Here is a 19,888-nt window from a genome sequence, read left to right on the forward strand (position 1 = left end):
CGCGTGGAGCGGTTACGCTGTGTCACCCAAAGAATATTTCCAAACATTTGTCACTCCTGTCAATTAATTGCCACCACATAACAGTGAGAGGGAGAGATTGTTTGAGCGCTTTTACTTAACCCCTACCCCCCTTTCTTATGGTGCACCCCTGACTTCTCTTGAGTCACAGCCCAAATTTCTCGCCGTTACTGTCATTCACGCGGTGATTGTCTTAGCGTGAGCGAGGAATCTCATTTATTGCGTCTCGCGCTCGACTGAGCTGCAAATCAGCGTGTTTACAGCCCCACACCAGCACTCACATCAATTAACCGAGCATCGATCCTCAAGCCAGAGACATCACAATATTGCTCCCTCCTCACAGTCCGTATCCCCGCATTTATTGCACAATATGATTTTCAGGTAAAGATGTTGCGTGGTCTTGACTTTTGTTTAACATAATTTGGGCTATTTTGTTAAGTAGAGGACATAAGAAAGAAAGAAAGAAAGAAAGAAAGAATTTTAGGCCCGTGTTAAGTTTAATAAACAAATAAAAAAATCGATATATATATATATATATATATATATATATATATATATATATATATATATATATATATATATATATATAAAATGTGCTTTAATGGTTATAGAATATTGATTTCTCCTGCGTTTGTATTTTATTTTATTTTTTTCAACCAAAAGTCCGTTTACCCCTCTCTTCCTCTTTCTTCTCTACTTTCATTAATAAGTAAACAACAGTCGCCTTAAGTATAGATAGCTGACGCTATAGGACCTGATTCATCTCGCCGGCAGCAGTTCGTTAAATATTCAGTGAGAAATAATGGCATCCGAGGCATCACCTAGCTATAGTAACGTTATTATCTTCATTTCTCAAAATCAGCTAGATTGATAGCTTCGTTTGTCTTTTCCAGGGCATAAATCTTCAGCTTTGCAGGTTGCTGCTGTGCGATTCGGAGGGAAACTCTCTTCTTTAAAACACTCTTTGTTTATAGGAAATCTAAAAACACATTTTATTATTGTTATAATTCTATTATTATTATTATTATTATTATTATTATTATTATTATTATTATTCCTGTTATTATTATTATTATTCCTGTTATTATTATTATTATTATTATTATTATTATTATTATTATTATTATTATTATTATTATTTGCCGTTGTGGTAGCCTATTCGTTTCAATTGAGCTCTTAATATTAAGCGTAAAGAAAAATACAGTCTTCATCTGATTCAGAAAAATGCATTTGAAATTATCTGAAATCTATTGGTCTATTTTTTTTTTTTTTCAATAATGTGGAAACATTTGTTTGTTTGTTTTTAACATGTGTATTAAAACGTTTAAAATTGAAATCCTACATTTGAATAAAGATAAGCCAGCGCTTCATCAGAAAATAATTAAATAAACCAAATAAATAAGTTGCTCATTTTGTGACCTCTTATGTTATAGGTAAAAAAAAAAATAATAATAATTAAAAAAAAAATTAAAAAAAAACAGTAATTTTATTTTATTGCATGTTCAATACAAATTGTCATTTTTATATATATACTGAAATCACTCAACTCAGCGTCTCAATATAAAGTCTATTTTTTTATTTTCGTCAGAATTACAAAAGTGTTAAAACAGAGACGTTGCTGTTACCCCAATTGCATCGATACAAAGAATATTGGTAGTTTCCAAAAACTTTCTTGATGCTTTCCAGACGTTTTTACTTTTGTGCGACTTCGAACATTTTAACACTAAATTAACTAATTAGTAAACGTGCACTCTCTTCTCAGCGACCGCCTTAAAAAGAATGATGCTTTGCAAAATTATGTTCATATAGATGGAATATTTGCACATAGATGGAATATTTGCACAGCTGAAGAGGTTCGCTGTGATGCACGACTGCTTCCTCAGTCTCTCAGTGAGAGAGCACTTTAGTGAGAGTGGGAAGAAGAGGTGGGCGCGAGACTGAGAGGGAGAGAGAGCGTGCGCTATGATAGAACAAAGCAGTGACCAATAGAATAACAGAGGGGTGGGGCTTGCAATTTCTCACCGTTCTACATGGGCCCTTAAAGTTTGTTTGTTCACTGAATGCGGCGTGTGATGAAAATGTGTTACTGATCCCGTTCTTCAATAATCAAACGAATCTGTTTTGCGATATTTGATACATTCTTTGGAATTTCGAGAAGCCGACAGTTGCCATTACGCACAAAACTCATTTATCCGACCTACATTTTCCACCGTTTCCTTGAGGAACAAACGACTAGTTTAGAAATGGTGCGCTTGCAATCATACAGGGGCTGAATTACAACAACTTCTATGCCAATCACAAACGAGGATATGCGATACGCTCCGGAAAGTCAAGCCGCGGAAAAAACTTCGGAAATGATTTCGGAAAGAGTTGGTCTATTCGGACACTTTTGGTGAATTGCAACTTCTGAGCACCAGTTTGATACCCAGAAAGATCAAAAGATACGGTTGGTTTCATGAACGACGACTTGACATTCCTGCAGTGGCCAGGTTAAGCTCTAACGTAGCCACCTGATGGTTGCTAAGAAGGGTTAAACTGTATCTTCAGGGAGTTGGAAAATCCAACCTTTTTTTTATACGGATCAACTCATTGGGTGGAAGCAGCAAGAGAGACAAGAGTCCCCAGCAAATCAGCGGCTAATTGATTAAAGAGACTTCATTTGAATAGGGGGCTGGCAAGGTGCCAATCTCCTTTCAGAGGACCCTCCCTCCCATGATTAATCGCAAGGCATTATTGATAATCATAACAGGACACATGCGCGGTGGATGGGCTCGATTTCCGTAATTTTGAGCAGATTTGATAGTAATTTTTTATTCTTTCGTGGCTGATGCGTGAGCCAGCATGTCACGGAGGAAACAAGCGAAGCCGCAGCATTTCCAGTCCGACTCGCAGCTGGTCCTAACGGAGCACAATGGTGAGTTCGAGCCCTTATTCCACACATAAACTCATTCTGCGCTTCTGACTGAAATTATTTCTCACTCATGTTATCTTTATTCTTCATTATTGTTAGTTTCAATGTAGCTAATTTTAGTGACTCGTTGTTTTTAACCTCAGGGAAGGAATTTTAAAATCGTAATCTTTATTTGCTGCTGAAGTGGCCCGCGTTAAGTGCTGTATTTTCTAAGTACAGTTGGAAAGTTTTAGGTCACTTGTGTTATCAGCACTTTTTACTCAAACAAAGTCATTCTTAACCTAGTTATATGTGATTATTGTTCACATTGTACCCTTCTTGATGGGGTAGGCTACTTACTTTAAGTTGGTCTCAAGTTGTCTCGCATTATGGGGTTAAAGAAGCAATTTATTTTATCCGCAAGCAGCAAGTTTTATTCCAATTTTGTTTTCCTATATTCACTGGTAAAGATTAAAGCTCTCGAAATAGTTTTGTTCTGTCCCGATTAAGTTGCCCACACAAGTGGGGATTCGCATGGATTCAGCTTTTCCCCTCCTCCCCTTTTCTGTAGGGTAGGATATTAGGCTACATCTCTAGCCTTCGGTAGCCCCAATGCAGGCTTATAGTCAGCCTGAAACAGCATTAAACAATAAATTAAGCGATTTTCCACAGACATTATTTTAAACCATGCTATCTCAGTGGAACTGTGCCTATAGCACTGTCATAAAATAAATAAATCTGCAATCCAACCTTTACATAAACCAAAGGTAAAATTATCGAAACCAATTTGTAAAACTTTATTTTTTGTTTTGTTCCTTTAATAAAACATTCTGTCAGACTGTGCGCTATCAGACTGACACAAGCGTGTGGACATCTTCACGAAATCACATATCACATCTAAACGAGCTTCTCCATTATGTCTTGTATAATTTAGACTCTTTTGCGTGATAATACATTTTGCTGTACTTAAATATGCAATAGAGGCATATCCAAAAACTTTAACCAAGATGTAATCTGTTATCTTATTTGTCTGCTTTTAAATAAGTTTTAAAATTAGATTTAGGCGCAAATCGTGACTTATCACTGGCAGTTTCCGACACACACACACACACACACGCCATGACCAAACACAGCTTTCAGACAGCGAATTGTCAAAGTTTAAAACGTGCAATCACAATATATTTTAAGTGTTTAAGTGACTACACTGAAGACTGCAAAATATGATAAAATATGTTTGGACCTATATAGGCTATAACTACAAAGAAGCCAATAATTATGAGATTTGTTAATATCCTCAATGTAGTCTTTATAATTTGCGTTGGAACAGTTCTGTTCTTGAATCGAGGAAGGCACTAACTAATGGTTTTGTCATTTTACCACCAATTTTGAGCATATAGCGTACCTGTTTTAATACTTCTAAACTGCAAAGCTGCATCAAAGGCCATCTCATGTCCCATCGAGCTATAAAAAAAAAAGAAAAAAAAAAAAAGAAGAATTTTATATTAAAGGGTAATTTTAACGTTTTGATCAGTTTGTTTCTTATTTAAGCTGTTCGCTTCAAAAGTAGTTCTGAAAAACTCTCCTATATCTCTTGCACTCAACGTTTAGTAGGCTATAATGTTTTTTGAATAGAAAGATATTTTTAAACACTTAAGGATTTTGTTAAATATTCAAACTGAGTCCAACTAATTTTCTTCATTTTACTTTATTATTATTATTATTATTATTATTATTATTATTATTATTACTATTATTATTATTATTATTCAGCTTTCAGTTGAATAAGTTTTCAATGTTCCGTTGTGGAACGTGAAAAATTAACAGAGGTGACCTACTTCCGTTAATGCAAAAGGGAAAGCATATAAATATAGCATATTGTCCTCATGAATTACGTCGTTCTTCAGTAAGTATAGATTTATAGACATTTAGCACTTGCATATCGTGAGCATAACTGTAGCCTATATTTCAGATCCAGTGGTGTAAAGTTATTTCCCTGCTTCTCCGGTTTATTTCATATTCATTTTTTTCATGTGCTCTAAAATAATGAATAAATTCCCTCTTTAAAACACAACGTTATAGCCGCTTTAGACACCAGTTGCTTTTAGATGTAAAAACTTTAGTTTGAAAGCGTTCTTTAAATGAACAGTGTGTTAATAGGCTACCTATTGTAAAGAACAAAATATATCTTAGGTAGGCTGTTTGTTTAACGCCTTTTTAAGTGATTTTCGCTTATCTGTCCTTAGACACAATATTTTAATGTATCCTGTAACCATTTTAAATTATAGTGGAAATGTTTCGTACAGATGTTGTATTGCACACTCTTTGCTCAGTGTCATTAAAAATTAAAAACTGAATAGGCCCAGATTTGCATAATATGCAGTTGTTTAACGGCTTATGAACCAGAAGGTCGTTCTTGTAAGTTTATCACTGCTTGAATTTTGTAAACGGACAAGACAGAAGACACAGATTTTCAAAATCGTGGTATTTCTGGGTTTTCCCTTTTAAATTGAATAAAGAAGTAAATGGCAGTGTTTTTCAACCACTGTCAGCTGACCAAGCCCAAAGTTTTCGACATCTTCACTAAATACAGCTCTTTCAAAGGAAGAGGCAAATGCATTTGTAGATTTATCCATGACTTATCTTGAACTGTGCTTGGATTTTTATTTGATTTATTTTTTATTCTTAACCCTCGGTGTGAACCAGGCCTTAAGTGCAACCTTTCTTAGTGTCTCCTCTCTTGAGAAAAAAATAAATAAATAAAATAAAGCAGAGAGGCTCACCTTCTCCCCAGGCCTGATGGCCTGTGTGAGTTATTAGAGAAGCATTATAGAGAGGAGTCTGTCCCTGTTGGCCTGTCACTGAGGGTGGGATGAAGAGCTTTTTTAACCTTTGCCAGGCTCCCTCTATAGGAAGGTGAGGAAAGATCAGGTCACTGTGTGTTCATATGTACCATGTCTCTGACCTCCTCCACGCTGTGCAAAAGCCAGCCTTACAGGGGCTCTTACTTTTTGCTGGGTTGGGGGGCTTTCACCTCAGTACATTTTCCACACTCCCACCCAGAGTGATTGTCAGGGAGCGCCCCACAACAATGCATGAGCACACAACGTGTTGCGCCTTGCAAACAACAGGGATTTAGCTTCTTGTCATTTTCCAGTGTTTATACAGTGGAAGTTTTGGAAGTGGCTTCATTGTCTTTGGTTATTTTTTTCTAGTCCCCTCTCACACCTGCCTTTTTTAAGAGCATGTCATAAAATTTGAGGATGAGGGCTTGGTGACCAGCAGAGAAGAGTTTCCCAGGCACACCATCTAGTGTTCAGTAGGAAGTTTTCTATGCCTTGAGAAAGTGAGGGAGGGACGCAGAGGGACAGCAGGAAAGTTGAGGGTGGGAGAAAAACAGAAAGAAAGCGAGACACAAGGAGGTCGTGTGTGAAGAGTAACTCGCTTTTCGATGTCACAACTAGCATGGCGTCTGCAGCTGAGCAATGTAATGTAGACATTACAAATTACTCTAATTTATGTTTATCTTCTTTTTTTCCAGTCATTCTTTTTTACTTCTATACTTACAATATCCTGTGTCTCCCTCTTTTCTCTGTGTCTTGATTTCCTTGGGATGAGATTTTTGAACTTGCTCTGTAGCATGCTGAGGATGACCCAAAGCCATCACACTTTAAAGAACTGTTCTCATCAAAACTAGCTTTGGCTCACAAATCTACAGCTCAGCACACAGTTGGCCATGATGGCTATTACAAACTAGCGTTGATTCTTGATCTCCATGTACTTTAGAGTCACTGCATACTATATCTGGATTTGTGAGCTGCTCGTTGTGCTTTATCGTGGAGTGTAATAAAGTGCATGAATATTAATGAATGCTTTTTTAGTTTGTTTGAAACAACAAAAATGTAGTTAAAAAAGTTCAGTTGAGTAATCGTTCTTCATTTTGAAAAGCCCTTTATAAAAGTTTCAAAATAAATGTTTTTGTGGCACGCAGATGCGTCATTCTATTTTATTTATTTATTTATTTATTTATAGTTTTTTTAGATTTGGACCAGTGTTTGCATGCAAGGTCAAATGCAATGTATTTATTTAAATGCTTTATTTAAAGGTCTGTAGAGGTTATGTCTGTTTGGACTGATATGACATAAGAATTCATAATTCATATGATGACTGGGACCATCGAATATAGATTTGGAAATTGAGAGTTAAATTAAAATGTGTTTTGTAAGAAAATTAGGTCTTAATATTTATTTTAATCTCTAAAAGTATAATGATATTTATATATATATATATATATATATATATATATATATATATATATATATATATATATATATATATATATATTTTACATTCATTTACATTTACATTCAAACAGTGAGATGTGCACTTTGTTTTAGAATATGTTTCAAATACACTTCCATGCCCAGCAATTTTAGTTTTTGTGTTTGTTTTTCAGGATATAGGCCTTTGGGTTCTTAAAAAAGAACTGATTTGTGCTTTTGCTCATCCATTTATAATTACCATACGGTACACATTTTCTGAGCAAATGAAAGTTCAATTTCATATTGTAAGAGTTGTAAATTTCTTGATGAGTTAAAGTGACCATTATATTTGCGAATGGTCAGCACAAAGTGTGTCTGCAACAAGATGCATTGAAAAAATTCAATTAGTTGGAAAGGCTAAATTATCATTAAATTATTTAATTTGTCGATACGCAAGTGAATGTCAGTGCATATTATAGTTGTTGTTAATATTATCATAAGTTTTAGTAGTCTTTGTAGTGTTCTTTTTTTGTTTGTTTGTTTTTGTATATATATATATATATATATATATATATATATATATGTATATATATATATATATATATATATATATATATATATATGTATAGTTACATATGTTTGTTTGTTGTTTTGCTTTTTTGGTGTTACAACAGTGTGATGTGATTTATACCTTAGCTTTGCTGTAGCCTATTTGCTTTCCAACTTAGCTTTTCACCTACCCTCACACTAAATTGAATCACTTTTCCCATCCTTTAGTGTTACCGCAACAGAATTTTGATATTAAAACTTTTTCATTAAAAAGTTGACTTTTTCCCATCTGGGCAACACATTGGTTATGTGTGAGACATGGCTTTACTGGCATGGCAACTTCAACGTTATCTGATGTTCCAGCTCAGAGAGACACAGGGGGAAGATAATCCCTGAATTAAACAGGATCTGCTTTAGAGCCAGCCGTGATGAGCAGACTGGGCCCTCACCCCTCTCCCCTGCTCTGACACTCCCATGCTGGGGAACAATGGGGAGCCATCCTGTCTCTCCACAGGGCCAGGACACACTTCTTGCAGGGGTTTCATTTGCAAATGAATCTCCACACTGATGAAAATGTTGAGGGATTCATAGAGAATTGCAATTTGTAAATCAACTTTTATGTTAAACAGCTTGATTTTTGAGGGACAAAGGTGGGGCTGGGGTATTAGGAAACTGGAGAAACTAAAGCCACAACCCTAAAATAAGGGAAGGAGGGGACAGAAGTTTTTCTCTCTTTCATTTTCAAATACCTCTGGCTCATTTAAATGAAATGGCTTGAACCTGTTCTGCTGTATATTTTAAATGGCAATTACCATACATTATTACATGGAATATTATTACTGTACAGTACGTTAGCACTGTCACCTGTTTGCGCAGCATATACATTTTCTTGCTTGGTCAAAGTTTTGGCAATTATGTTTTTTTTAATTTTTTTTTTTTATTATTATTTTGGTTTATTTTCTTGCATTGAAACGGCTGCATAACTGATCACCTCAGAGAAATAATAAAAAATAATATATTTATTTCAATTTAATTAGTCAAAAATGCTTCTATTGATTTGACCATTATTTTTGTGAGTGGTGAATGTTTCTAACAGTCTCATTGTATTATCTGAATCATTTTACATCACATCTCTGTACTAAGATAATCATGCAAGTACTTTATTTATGCTTAGTCTAGTGAGTTCCTGAGCTTTAGCAGAGAGCATATCAACCTGAATGCAGAAGGCTTACTTGTTCCTGTTAGGTCCTGATTGCAGCCTGACTGGATACAAATTAGTTTAGTGACAGGGATAACCTGTCCAAGATGCCTGTAGTTGGTTGAAAATGAGCAAATGAGAAAATGAGCAAAGTTGACAGCAAATTGAAAGTCTAATAAGTCCTTCAAATGGTTGATTTGTGCCTAGTGGACATGTAGACATTGAGGAGTATGAATTATTGGAAATCAATGACCCTCTATGATATTTTATTAGGGCCTATTGTTCTCAGTTCATAGTATTTTTATGTTTCGATGGATTATCTGAAGAAAATTATTACCTAAGGTGGTTTAATTGATGGGGATTTGATACATATCTTCAAAGATCACTTTTAAGCAATATTGTAAAATTGCTATTGATTTTGTTTAATTTCTTATCCTATCATAGCTCTACATAGTGTGGAGGCTCTTTATTCTGTGTTATTTAGTATTTGTTCCTTTTTTGATGGTTGTTTTTTGAATGTATTTGAAAGATAAGCATTAAACTGATTAACAGAAGATAAACAACAAAAGAATTTGAACAGATAAAACAGATTTTTGAGATACAAAACATCTCTAATCACCCCCCCCCCCCCCCCCATTTTCCTCTGCAGGGGACACAGAGGCCAACTCCGATGACTCCCCATGCAAAGACTCGGGTGCCCATGTCTGCACCAGATGTTGTGCTGAGTTCTTTGAACTATCAGATCTTGAACAACACCAGAAGAATTGCACTAATAATCAATTAGTTCTAATTGTGAATGAAAATCCAGTGTCTCCTTCTGGAACCTTCTCCCCAGGCTCCTCTCCTCATAATCCTGATGAGCAGGTGAATGACACAAATAATAACACCGATCAAGCAGAGTTAGCAGACATTTTGGAGCAGAACGAACTTGACAAAGAAGAGGCCATGGACACAGAAATATCAGGAGTCTCTGCTACACATAATGATGGATGTGGACGTATGGCGGGTGGCAGCCCACTCAGTGGTGCTGGAAGCAGTCACGGACCTCTGGGCAGCACTGGGTCTAATCTGGCGAACTCTTCCATCTCTGCCTCACTACCTCAGCTGGGCAGCTTGACCGAGCTGGGCAATTTTTCCATGATCAACAGCAATGTAATCATTGAAAACCTACAGAGCACCAAAGTGGCTGTGGCTCAGTTCTCTCAAGAGACAAGATCAGCCGGAGGGCAGGGGGTGGCTGTGCCGGCCCTCATGGAGCAACTCTTGGCCCTGCAGCAGCAGCAGATCCATCAGCTGCAGCTCATTGAGCAGATCCGTCACCAAATTATTTTGCTAGCCTCCCAGTCACCAGAGCTCCAAGTGCCACCTAGTTCTTCTCCTGTGAATTTAGGTTCAGGTGCTAGCCCACTAACAACCCTTAGTTCCCATTTGTCCCAACAGTTGGCAGCTGCTGCAGGGCTAGCACAAAGTATAGCTAGCCAGTCTGCAAATATTAGCAGTTTGAAACAGATGGCTAATGTTGTGCAGCTACCTCAAAGCAATTCCAGTGTGGGAGAGTCATCTCAAAGCCTTAGAGCACCGGGGGCAGATACAGTTAATACCCAACCTTCGGACAAGAGCCCAGACAATACAGTAAGCTTGCATTCTCAGTTGGGAAACCCATCACTTGCAAAGTCATCCACACCAGCCTTTGGGATGGGAAGCCTTTTGAATCCTGTGGCTAATACCCTTCTACCTCAGCCCCCACAATGCAACACAATGTTTTCCAGTGCACTACCCAGTGTTGGTACCACAGTTGAGGATCTCAACTCACTGGCACAACAAAGAAAAGGCAAGCCGCCCAATGTCGCCTCATTTGAACCGAAGAGTAGTTCTGAGGATTCATTTTTCAAACATAAGTGCAGGTTTTGTGGCAAAGTGTTTGGCAGTGACAGTGCATTGCAGATTCACTTACGTTCTCATACAGGTGAGAGACCATACAAGTGCAACATCTGTGGCAACCGCTTTTCAACCCGTGGCAATTTAAAGGTTCATTTTCAGCGTCATAAAGAGAAGTATCCACACATTCAAATGAACCCTTACCCTGTTCCAGAGCATTTAGACAATATTCCAACAAGTACTGGAATTCCCTATGGGATGTCTATGCCTCCTGAGAAGCCAGTTACTAGCTGGCTGGATAGTAAGCCTGTTCTGTCTTCTCTGACGTCTTCTGTTGGCATGTTGCTTCCACCAACTATGCCAAGTCTGCCTCCATTTATTAAGAAGGAAGAGCATAACTCAGTGGATATAAGCAGTCCTTCTCATTCTGCTAAAAGTGACTCAGGTCCAGTTGATGTACACACAAATATTACAGATAGTGTGTCAGAAGAAGGCGAGAGCACAAACCTGCCTACCTCAAATGGAAAAACTGAAGAAAACAACCGATCTTCTAGTTTAATGACCAATGTAAGCTCAGCAGGAGATGGCATAATTAAGTACACCACCTCCAACAGCCCTCCAATGGCCACTAACCCATTAATGCCCCTAATGTCAGAGCAGTTCAAAGCTAAGTTTCCTTTCGGAGGTCTCCTTGATCCTCTCCAAGGCTCAGAAACATCCAAACTTCAGCAACTAGTTGAAAACATTGACAGGAAGGTGACTGACCCCAATGAATGTGTTATCTGCAACCGTGTTCTTAGTTGCCAGAGCGCACTGAAAATGCACTACCGCACCCACACCGGGGAGAGGCCTTTCAAATGTAAAGTGTGTGGTCGTGCCTTCACCACCAAGGGCAACTTGAAGACTCATTACAGTGTCCATCGAGCTATGCCACCACTGAGGGTTCAGCACTCTTGTCCTATATGCCAGAAGAAGTTCACAAATGCTGTGGTACTGCAGCAGCACATCCGAATGCACATGGGTGGCCAGATCCCCAACACCCCTCTTCCTGACAACTACCCAGAATCCATGGGCTCTGATGCTGGATCATTTGATGAGAGAAACTTTGATGATCTTGACAACTTCTCTGATGAAAACATGGAGGGAATTGAAGATGGACCAGACAGCAGCATCCCGGACACACCAAAGTCAGCTGATGCATCTCAAGACAGTCTCTGTTCATCTCCTACTCCACAGGAGTCATCAGGCATAGAGAGCCAGGAGAAGAGTGCCAACCATGGAGAAGGAGATGAAGTACAGTTAGGGCAAGAAAAGCCAATGGAGAATGGATTAATGGATGGAGACAGACTCACAAATTACTCCTCTTCACTTGGAGGTGATATTGAAAGCCAAAGTGCCGGAAGTCCCGCTGTCTCTGAATCTACCTCTTCAATGCAAGCTCCATCGCCCTCTAATGGTACTAACCAACAACAAAAATCTCCGACTCTGGAGGATTGCCAGCAGAAGGCATTGTCATTGGAGCACATTAGTGCAGGTTTTATGCAGTCTCATGCTGCCAGCCCTGGAGCTCTGGATCTTACTTCAATAAACCCATCTAAAGATCCTCTTAGTATGCTTTTCCCCTTCCGTGAGCGAGGCACCTTGAAGAATACAGCATGTGACATTTGTGGGAAGACATTTGCCTGTCAGAGTGCCTTGGACATCCACTACCGAAGTCATACCAAAGAGAGGCCGTTCATTTGCACAGTATGCAACCGGGGCTTCTCTACCAAGGGGAACTTAAAGCAACATATGCTGACCCACCAGATGCGAGATCTGCCCTCTCAGCTCTTTGAGCCCAACACCAGTCTTGCCTCCAGCCCTACTTCATCCCTTCTCTCTGTTGGACCTTTGTCCTCCATGATGAAGACTGAAGTCAATGGCTTTTTACATGGTCTTCAACCTGATGTAAAAGACTTGCCATCAGGACTGGTGACCTCATCTGCTTCCACTTCTCCAGTGCTTTCGGCTGCCCCACCACGGAGGACGCCTAAGCAGCACTACTGTAACACCTGTGGCAAGACATTTTCATCCTCCAGTGCCCTACAGATCCATGAGAGAACCCATACTGGAGAGAAACCCTTTGCTTGCACCATCTGTGGACGAGCTTTCACCACCAAAGGAAATCTCAAGGTAATTACTACTATATAAGATGTACAAAAATGGTCTCTGCTTTTATGAATTATATGTTTTGGTCATTGTATGTAAATCAGTTAAATCAGATAAACCAAGATCATACTATTTTGTTACTCTTGTTTCTTAAAAAGCAATCAAAATGAACAAGTATTGGTGATGAAAAATAAGCATTATGAGGGGAAAAAGGGAATAAGAACACCTCAGCTTTGCAGAAATAAAGATGTTTGTGAAAAGGTGAACAGAAATATTGTAGGAAAAGGAAGGGAAGTGGAAATGGAAGTGGAAATTTTGAGTCATCCCATTAATATGAATATTGGGCTGAAACCTTAGCTTTAGATTGGTGGAACACAGCCAAGAATGCTTCTCTTAACAGGCTTTAACCACATTTACCAGCAACCATCCTAAGCAGTGGCACGCTCAGTATTTTTCCAGAGTTTATCTCATGCTATATGTGAGTTTCTGTTTGATTGCAAGTATAAAAAGCCCAAATTTTAGATGAATAAGTGATTGCATCACTTGGTTGTGAAGAATCATAGGAAATATGACACATTACACACTGAATAGGAAAGAATGTAAATTTCAAACTACATTTGAAAATTCCTCCTTAAAAAAAAAAAAAATATATGTATATATATATATATATATATATATATATATATATATATATATATATATATATATATATATATATAGCTGCAAGTAGTGATGACGGGCCCAAGCACCATGGGTCCATTTCCACCCAGTGGCTTTCGGAAAACAGTGCAAGGTGGACACATACATTTGGCATTTTACATTATTCTAAACAATTTTAAGCAATTTGGGTAAATATAAGAGGACTATTTTAAAGTCTGTTGTAAGAGCCACACTTCCTGCTGCCAGGTGGTGGCACTATGACCATGACCCAAAATAGTCACATCCATGTGATTAGCCCCCAAGACTAAACATACATCTCAATTTTGATCTAAATCACACTTTGCACAGAAGATATAAAACACTTCCTGTTTCTCATTTTTTACCATTACATTTTTGCCTCGCCATGGCAACACTGTTCGATATATATCAAAAATCTGTTCACAATTTAGCATCTTCAATGTCTTGGAATAATGTTGTCTAAATGTGGTGACAGTCTCATGAATCCCCTTGGAGCAGTATTTAAAAGTTCAGAGACTGCAATATTCAAAACATTCAAAATGGTTGACTTCCTGTTGGGTGGAGCTAATAACTATAATTATAAAAGTTGTCCGGCTTGATGAGAACTAGATATGTACCAATTATGGTGACTGTAGGTGAAAACGGGGGTGCTACAGAGGCCGTCTTACATGCCCATTTTAAAGGGGGCGCTACAGACACAAGAGAGCTATGAACAGCTGGCCGTCTGGTGCAGTCAAAACAACCTAGAGCTAAACACACTCAAAACAGTGGAGATGATAGTGGACTTTAATAAGAACACCTCAATATTAACTCCGCTCACCATTCTGAACAGCACTGTGGCAGCAGTGGAGTCATTCAGGTTCCTGGGCACTACCATCTCACAGGACCTGAAGTGGGAGACCCACATAGACTCAATTTTGAAAAAGGCCAAACAGAGGTTGTACTTCCTTGCCAGCTGAGGAAGTTCAACATGCCAGAGGCCCTGCTGACATAGTTCTACTCAGCAGTCATTGAGTCTGTCCTCTGCACTTCTATAACTGTCTGGTTTGGTTCAGCTACCAAGTCAGACATCAGAAGACTTCAAAGGAGAGTTCGGACTGCTATGAGGATTATTGGTGCTCCCCTACCCTCCCTGCTAGAACTGTACACATCCAGAGTGACAAAAAGGGTTGGTAAAATCACTCTTGACCCCATTCACCCAGCACACTTCCTTTTCGAACTGTTGCCCTCTGGCCAGCGCTATAGAGCACTGAGCATCAGAAGAGCCAGGCACAGGAACAGTTTTTTCCCTCAGGCCATCCACCTCATGAACCATTAAAACTGCCCCCAAATACTTTCCTTTTGTCAATACAACCATGTACAATATTCAGTCCATCCATTCCTACTTATATCCATATTTCATTTATATTCATTAACATATCCTACCTCTTCTTCAATACATTACATCACCTGCACATAACTGTATATCTGTATACAAAATATTCAAACAAAATTATTGCTCTATTGTATATTTCTCATTTTTTATCAGTTAAATCTTATTTTATTTTTATTTTTTTATGTCACTATATGTATATGTTTAAATGTATATGGTTGTATGCATGTATATATGGTCGCATTCTCTTTGCACTGGAAGCTTATGTCACCATGACAAATTCATTGTGTGTGTAAGCATATTTGGCAATAAAGCTCATTCATTCATTCTATTTCAAAGTCTGTTAAAAGTGCCATACTTCCTGCTGCCAGTTGGTGGCTCTATGACCGTGACCCATCAAAGCAAATGTATGAACATTAAAATAAACATGGTCTGAAATTTGATTTCACAATCAGTTTCACGATTTTACAGTTTATAATAAATTAATTTGTTTTGAAATACCAAGTAAAATGTGATGTTCTCAACCCTCAACTTCAAAAGAATTAGCACTTTTGCAATTGTTGAACCTATTGCTGTGGAACATCTAAAGCTTAAAGTAAGAAATAATTTGATGCTGAAATATGTAACATAGAATATTCATTATTTATTTAGAAATGTGGGAAATCACGTATCACATATAAACACATGAACATCAAATAGTTAATATCAAACTAATAATAGTAAAATAGTAAAAAATTATCTTTTTAAAATAATGCATGCTTGATACAGTCAATCTGGAAGAAAAAAAAAGAAAATAGAAGAATAGAAATGGGGAAAAAAATCACAAAATCACTTCAGAGCAATGTAAATTGACAAGGTAGAATAAGGACATAAAAATATCCAGCCTTGAAATGAATTATGCCTCATATGTTCAATGCCATGCAAAGGGTTACAACAGTTATGAATGGGACAATTGAACCTGGATGTAATGCATGCTCAAGGGCAAACTGGGAGCGTTTGTCAGATATAATAATGTACAGCACAAAGAGAGTGGACAGTGCAATTATCTCAGGACACACATGTTCACCTCAGGCCCTTTGTTTCATATGCAGACCACCATCCTTGTATGTTAAAACATTTTACTTTTGTTTTAATAATTAGACAAATGTGGCTTCCAGTGGGCCTTTTTAATACTAATTATTTTATTATACTTTTCCATTGCATAATGGGGGTGGGGAGCGGGGTGTTACCAAATTGTAATCATTGTTGATCTGGCATTTCTTAATTTTAACTCGCCTTAATCCCACCCCCACCCTCTCTGTAGGTGCATATGGGTACCCACATGTGGAACAGTGCTCCTGCTCGGCGTGGTCGCAGACTTTCAGTAGATGGCCCCATGGCTTTCCTGGGCACCAACCCTGTAAAGTTCCCTGAGCTCTTCCAAAAGGACCTAACTGGCAGGGCTTGCAATGGAGATCCAACCAGCTTCTGGAATCAGTATGCTGCTGCTTTCTCTAATGGCCTGGCTATGAAGACTAATGAGATTTCTGTGATCCAGAATGGAGGGCTGCCACCTCCATTGTCAGGAATTGTAGGCAATGGGGGCAGTTCTCCGATCGGAGGCTTGACAGGCAGCATGGAAAAGTTGCATAACTCTGAGCACAATCCCGCTCTGGCGGGCCTAGAGAAAATGGCCAACAACGAAAACGGGGCTCACTTCCACTTCACACGCTTCATGGAGGACAAGGAAATTGTGACCAACTAGAATATTTTTGTTGTACTTATGAACAAACAAATGCAATCTTTAACAGGCACACAAGTGCCCCTGTATTTGCATCAAAGAAACAGGAAAGCAAGAAAAAAAAACTGTATCAGCTTTTGCTTGCCATTAAGACTGAAGAGGAGTTTGAAAAGAACATGCTTTTTGTACAGTGTACAACATGTTATAGTTTCACTGAGCTTATTTATTACTAATTATAACCTTGCTTGAAAACCAAGTGGAAATAATAACAGTTACTTTGTTTTTAATGTTATTTTCTGTATGAGTGTTTTAAAGTGTGTTTTTGAAACTTAGCTTTTCTTCGTAGAAGACTACCATGGCATTAAATTATTTTCTCTCTGTAGTATGTGTTAATAACTTGATGTTCATGTAACAATTTAGAGCTTAAAATGTGCAACATAAGGCTGTAAATATGTACACCTACCTGCTAGATGGTTTACAAGCTGTGTAGTAAAATTTCTCTTGAAATATTAACATTTCATCAATCCAGGGACATAGTTTAGTCCTTTACTTGTCTTAAAAGTTTTAAAAAGAGAAGGGTTTTCACCTCAGCTGTTTCTTTTAGACCTAGTATTTTTCTCTGAATTACTTTTATTTAGCTTTTTACTACGTTCAGTTTTCACTTTTTATTTATGCATTCAGAATACAAAGAATAAACGTTTGTTAGATGAGAGAAGGCCATCAAGAGGTCCACACTCGGGCTAAGAAATGAGAGGGGGAAAAAATCAAAATGCCTTGTGTGTTATCTTAGAGATTTCAATTTGCTAGGCTTTCAAATTGCTGCTAAGTAATAGCATCTTCGTTTGACATCATGCAAATCGTGTGTTGACACTCCCTATACATATTTTGTCAGATGTGGAGCAACAAATTTCTTTACAATTGTACATAGTCTTACTCGAAGACAAAGTCCATCTCTGTCAGGGACAAATGAGGATAGTCTTTTTATAAATAAATAAATATATATATATATATATATATATATATATATATATATATATATATATATATATATATAGACTGTTACAAGCACTTTCTTGGAAAGTTGGAAGATCTTTTAGGGCCCAGTTTCTCTACAATTTAATACCTACTAACAACTACGATACTGTAATTCTTTACTCTAATAATCAAATACATCAGTTTTCCAAAAGAAAGTGTGTGTCGTTCTTTTTGATTCATTTGTAGCCTATTGTGCTTTTTTCCGAGTTTATCCTTACATTTTCAAATGTAAAATGTTTACCCATTCAATGCCCTGTTTTCAGCTCACTGCCGAATACATTTTTGGTTGATGGAGTATGGAGATGAATTCTCCCGACGTAAATAAAAAGTGTAAAAACTAGAAGTCAGTTACTTAACATGAACATGTCAGATGCAAATGCAATTACAGGGCGCTTCATTAAAAAACAAGCAGAACAAACAAGTCAGATTTCTGAGTTCACCATTCTTGCGATTGACGGGCTTCAGCATCTTTAATTAAACAATCGATCGTTTTAGAAACCTCTCTCTTTCAGCGTTTGTTTAGATGGATTGATTAGACAGCCGAACCTGTCTCATGAAACTTTTCATATAGAAGGCCAGGCTAACACTGACATGTTTTTTTTTTATTATTATTTTATTTTTTTATTTTATTTTTTTTGTAGCCAGACAATAAATGTCTTTTTTTTCCTTCAATATAGCCTGCCTATCTATCTATCTATCTATCTATCTATCTATCTATCTGTCTGTCTGTCTGTCTGTCTGTCTGTCTGTCTAAAAAAGAAGCCAAATGTAAAATATATCCTGCTTTTTTTCATGTTGCAATTCATTTAACACACCATTGCACTTCCTGCAATGAAGGATCTGTTAGTTCGAGCTCTGCATACTCTTTTCCTCACCCCACGCCCCCTCCTTTCCGGATTTTAGGCTATAGCTGGCTAAATTCCCCAATATTTACAAGATTGTGATGCTAAATGAGCCTTGCAAACAGTCCGGAGACAGCTGAGCTGGTCCCCGCCTCTCTCAGTCTGTGTCCTCTCTTTTTGACCACTCCATCAGCTGGATCGACATTTTTTTTAAAAAAATGTATTTTTTTATTTTTTATTTTTTTATTGATTCATAGACTTAACACAAAGAAAAAACCACAACATATATATAATGAATCACATTTAACATTAAACCCCCACTATAACCCCTCCAAAGATGTTTTCACAGTACTGTGTGTGTATATATATATATATATATATATATATATATATATATATATATATATATATAAAATGAACCAATCAAAATTGGACTTTCTCTGAAATTCAGTTTTCTGAAGCAGACATTTTATACCAAACAATTGATTATTCTAATAGTGAGATAGAGTGTGTCTGTGATGTATGCATTTTGGGTGTGCAAGAGGCAGAGAGAATTAATCTAAGAAACAATGTCCATACCAAACTAAGTAACTTTTATGCAACAATGACACCACAAAATAAAAGAAGATAAAGAATAAAATAAAAATAATGCCCTCTACTCCATACTCCACAGTGCCCGCAAACACACTCACACAAACAGCTGTTTGACTCATACCTTCTCTGAGACTTGTTGCCTGAGTAAACAGGGCAGTGCATTTAAAAGCCTGTATAAAGAGAAGAAGGAACAGAGTGCACCTCTCCACTTTTCTGCCTTTTATCTTTTATGGCTGTTGTTTGAGCTGTTTTAAGTGTGTGTTAGTGTTAATACTCAGACATTTGTAGTATTAATCAAAGTTTAATTGGCTTTTAGGACAATGAGGAAGGCATAGTGGATCAAGGCCCTTCAAACAGAATCACTGACACAAGCACACACTAACAATTCTCTGTGCAGCATTATTTATAACAACAATATTTTATTGAACAGTTAATACATTTTGTAGAATGTGGAAAAGAGCAAAATTATAATCAATCATACCTTAACATATTCAACAGAGGTTGTCTGGTCTGTCTTATTTTATCTTTTCAAGAATGCACAGACTCTGGAACAAGATTTAATTCTATTAATTATTCTGCCTTTCCAGTTCTGCTGCAGCTGTGCAGTTATGGAGGTGTAGTGTGAGAGAGTAAATAATATGGCAGGTGGCCATTGTTTCAGTTTATCAAATGAGAAAGTTATGAGATCTGACAGTATCCAGCACTGT

General features: G+C 37.5%; 1 protein-coding gene and 1 long non-coding RNA gene across 3 annotated transcripts in view; one reads left to right on the forward strand and one right to left on the reverse strand.

Moving 5' to 3' along the window:
- LOC127444263 (uncharacterized) overlaps positions 1–4,502 on the reverse strand; it is a 5,606-nt gene extending 1,104 nt beyond the window's left edge. Inside the window, exon 1 of the long non-coding RNA XR_007897793.1 lies at positions 4,311–4,502. This is a non-coding gene — a long non-coding RNA (uncharacterized LOC127444263). The remainder of the gene's footprint in view (positions 1–4,310) is intronic.
- LOC127444066 (sal-like protein 1) lies at positions 1,683–18,906 on the forward strand. 2 transcript variants are annotated; one of them, XM_051703243.1, is made up of 3 exons: positions 1,683–2,932; positions 9,564–12,964; positions 14,451–16,287. In XM_051703243.1, exons 1-3 carry the CDS (start codon positions 2,860–2,862, stop codon positions 14,610–14,612), a joined length of 3,636 nt encoding a protein of 1,211 aa, XP_051559203.1. In that variant the 5' UTR covers positions 1,683–2,859; the 3' UTR covers positions 14,613–16,287. The 2 variants fall into 2 exon arrangements, with proteins under 2 accessions (XP_051559203.1, XP_051559196.1); XM_051703236.1 differs by lacking the exon at positions 14,451–16,287 and adding an exon at positions 16,294–18,906 and having other exon boundaries at positions 1,700–2,932.
- The last annotated feature ends 982 nt before the right edge of the window (positions 18,907–19,888 follow it).

Source organism: Myxocyprinus asiaticus, chromosome 1, assembly GCF_019703515.2.
Source record: "Myxocyprinus asiaticus isolate MX2 ecotype Aquarium Trade chromosome 1, UBuf_Myxa_2, whole genome shotgun sequence".
Classification (NCBI taxonomy): domain Eukaryota; kingdom Metazoa; phylum Chordata; class Actinopteri; order Cypriniformes; family Catostomidae; genus Myxocyprinus; species Myxocyprinus asiaticus.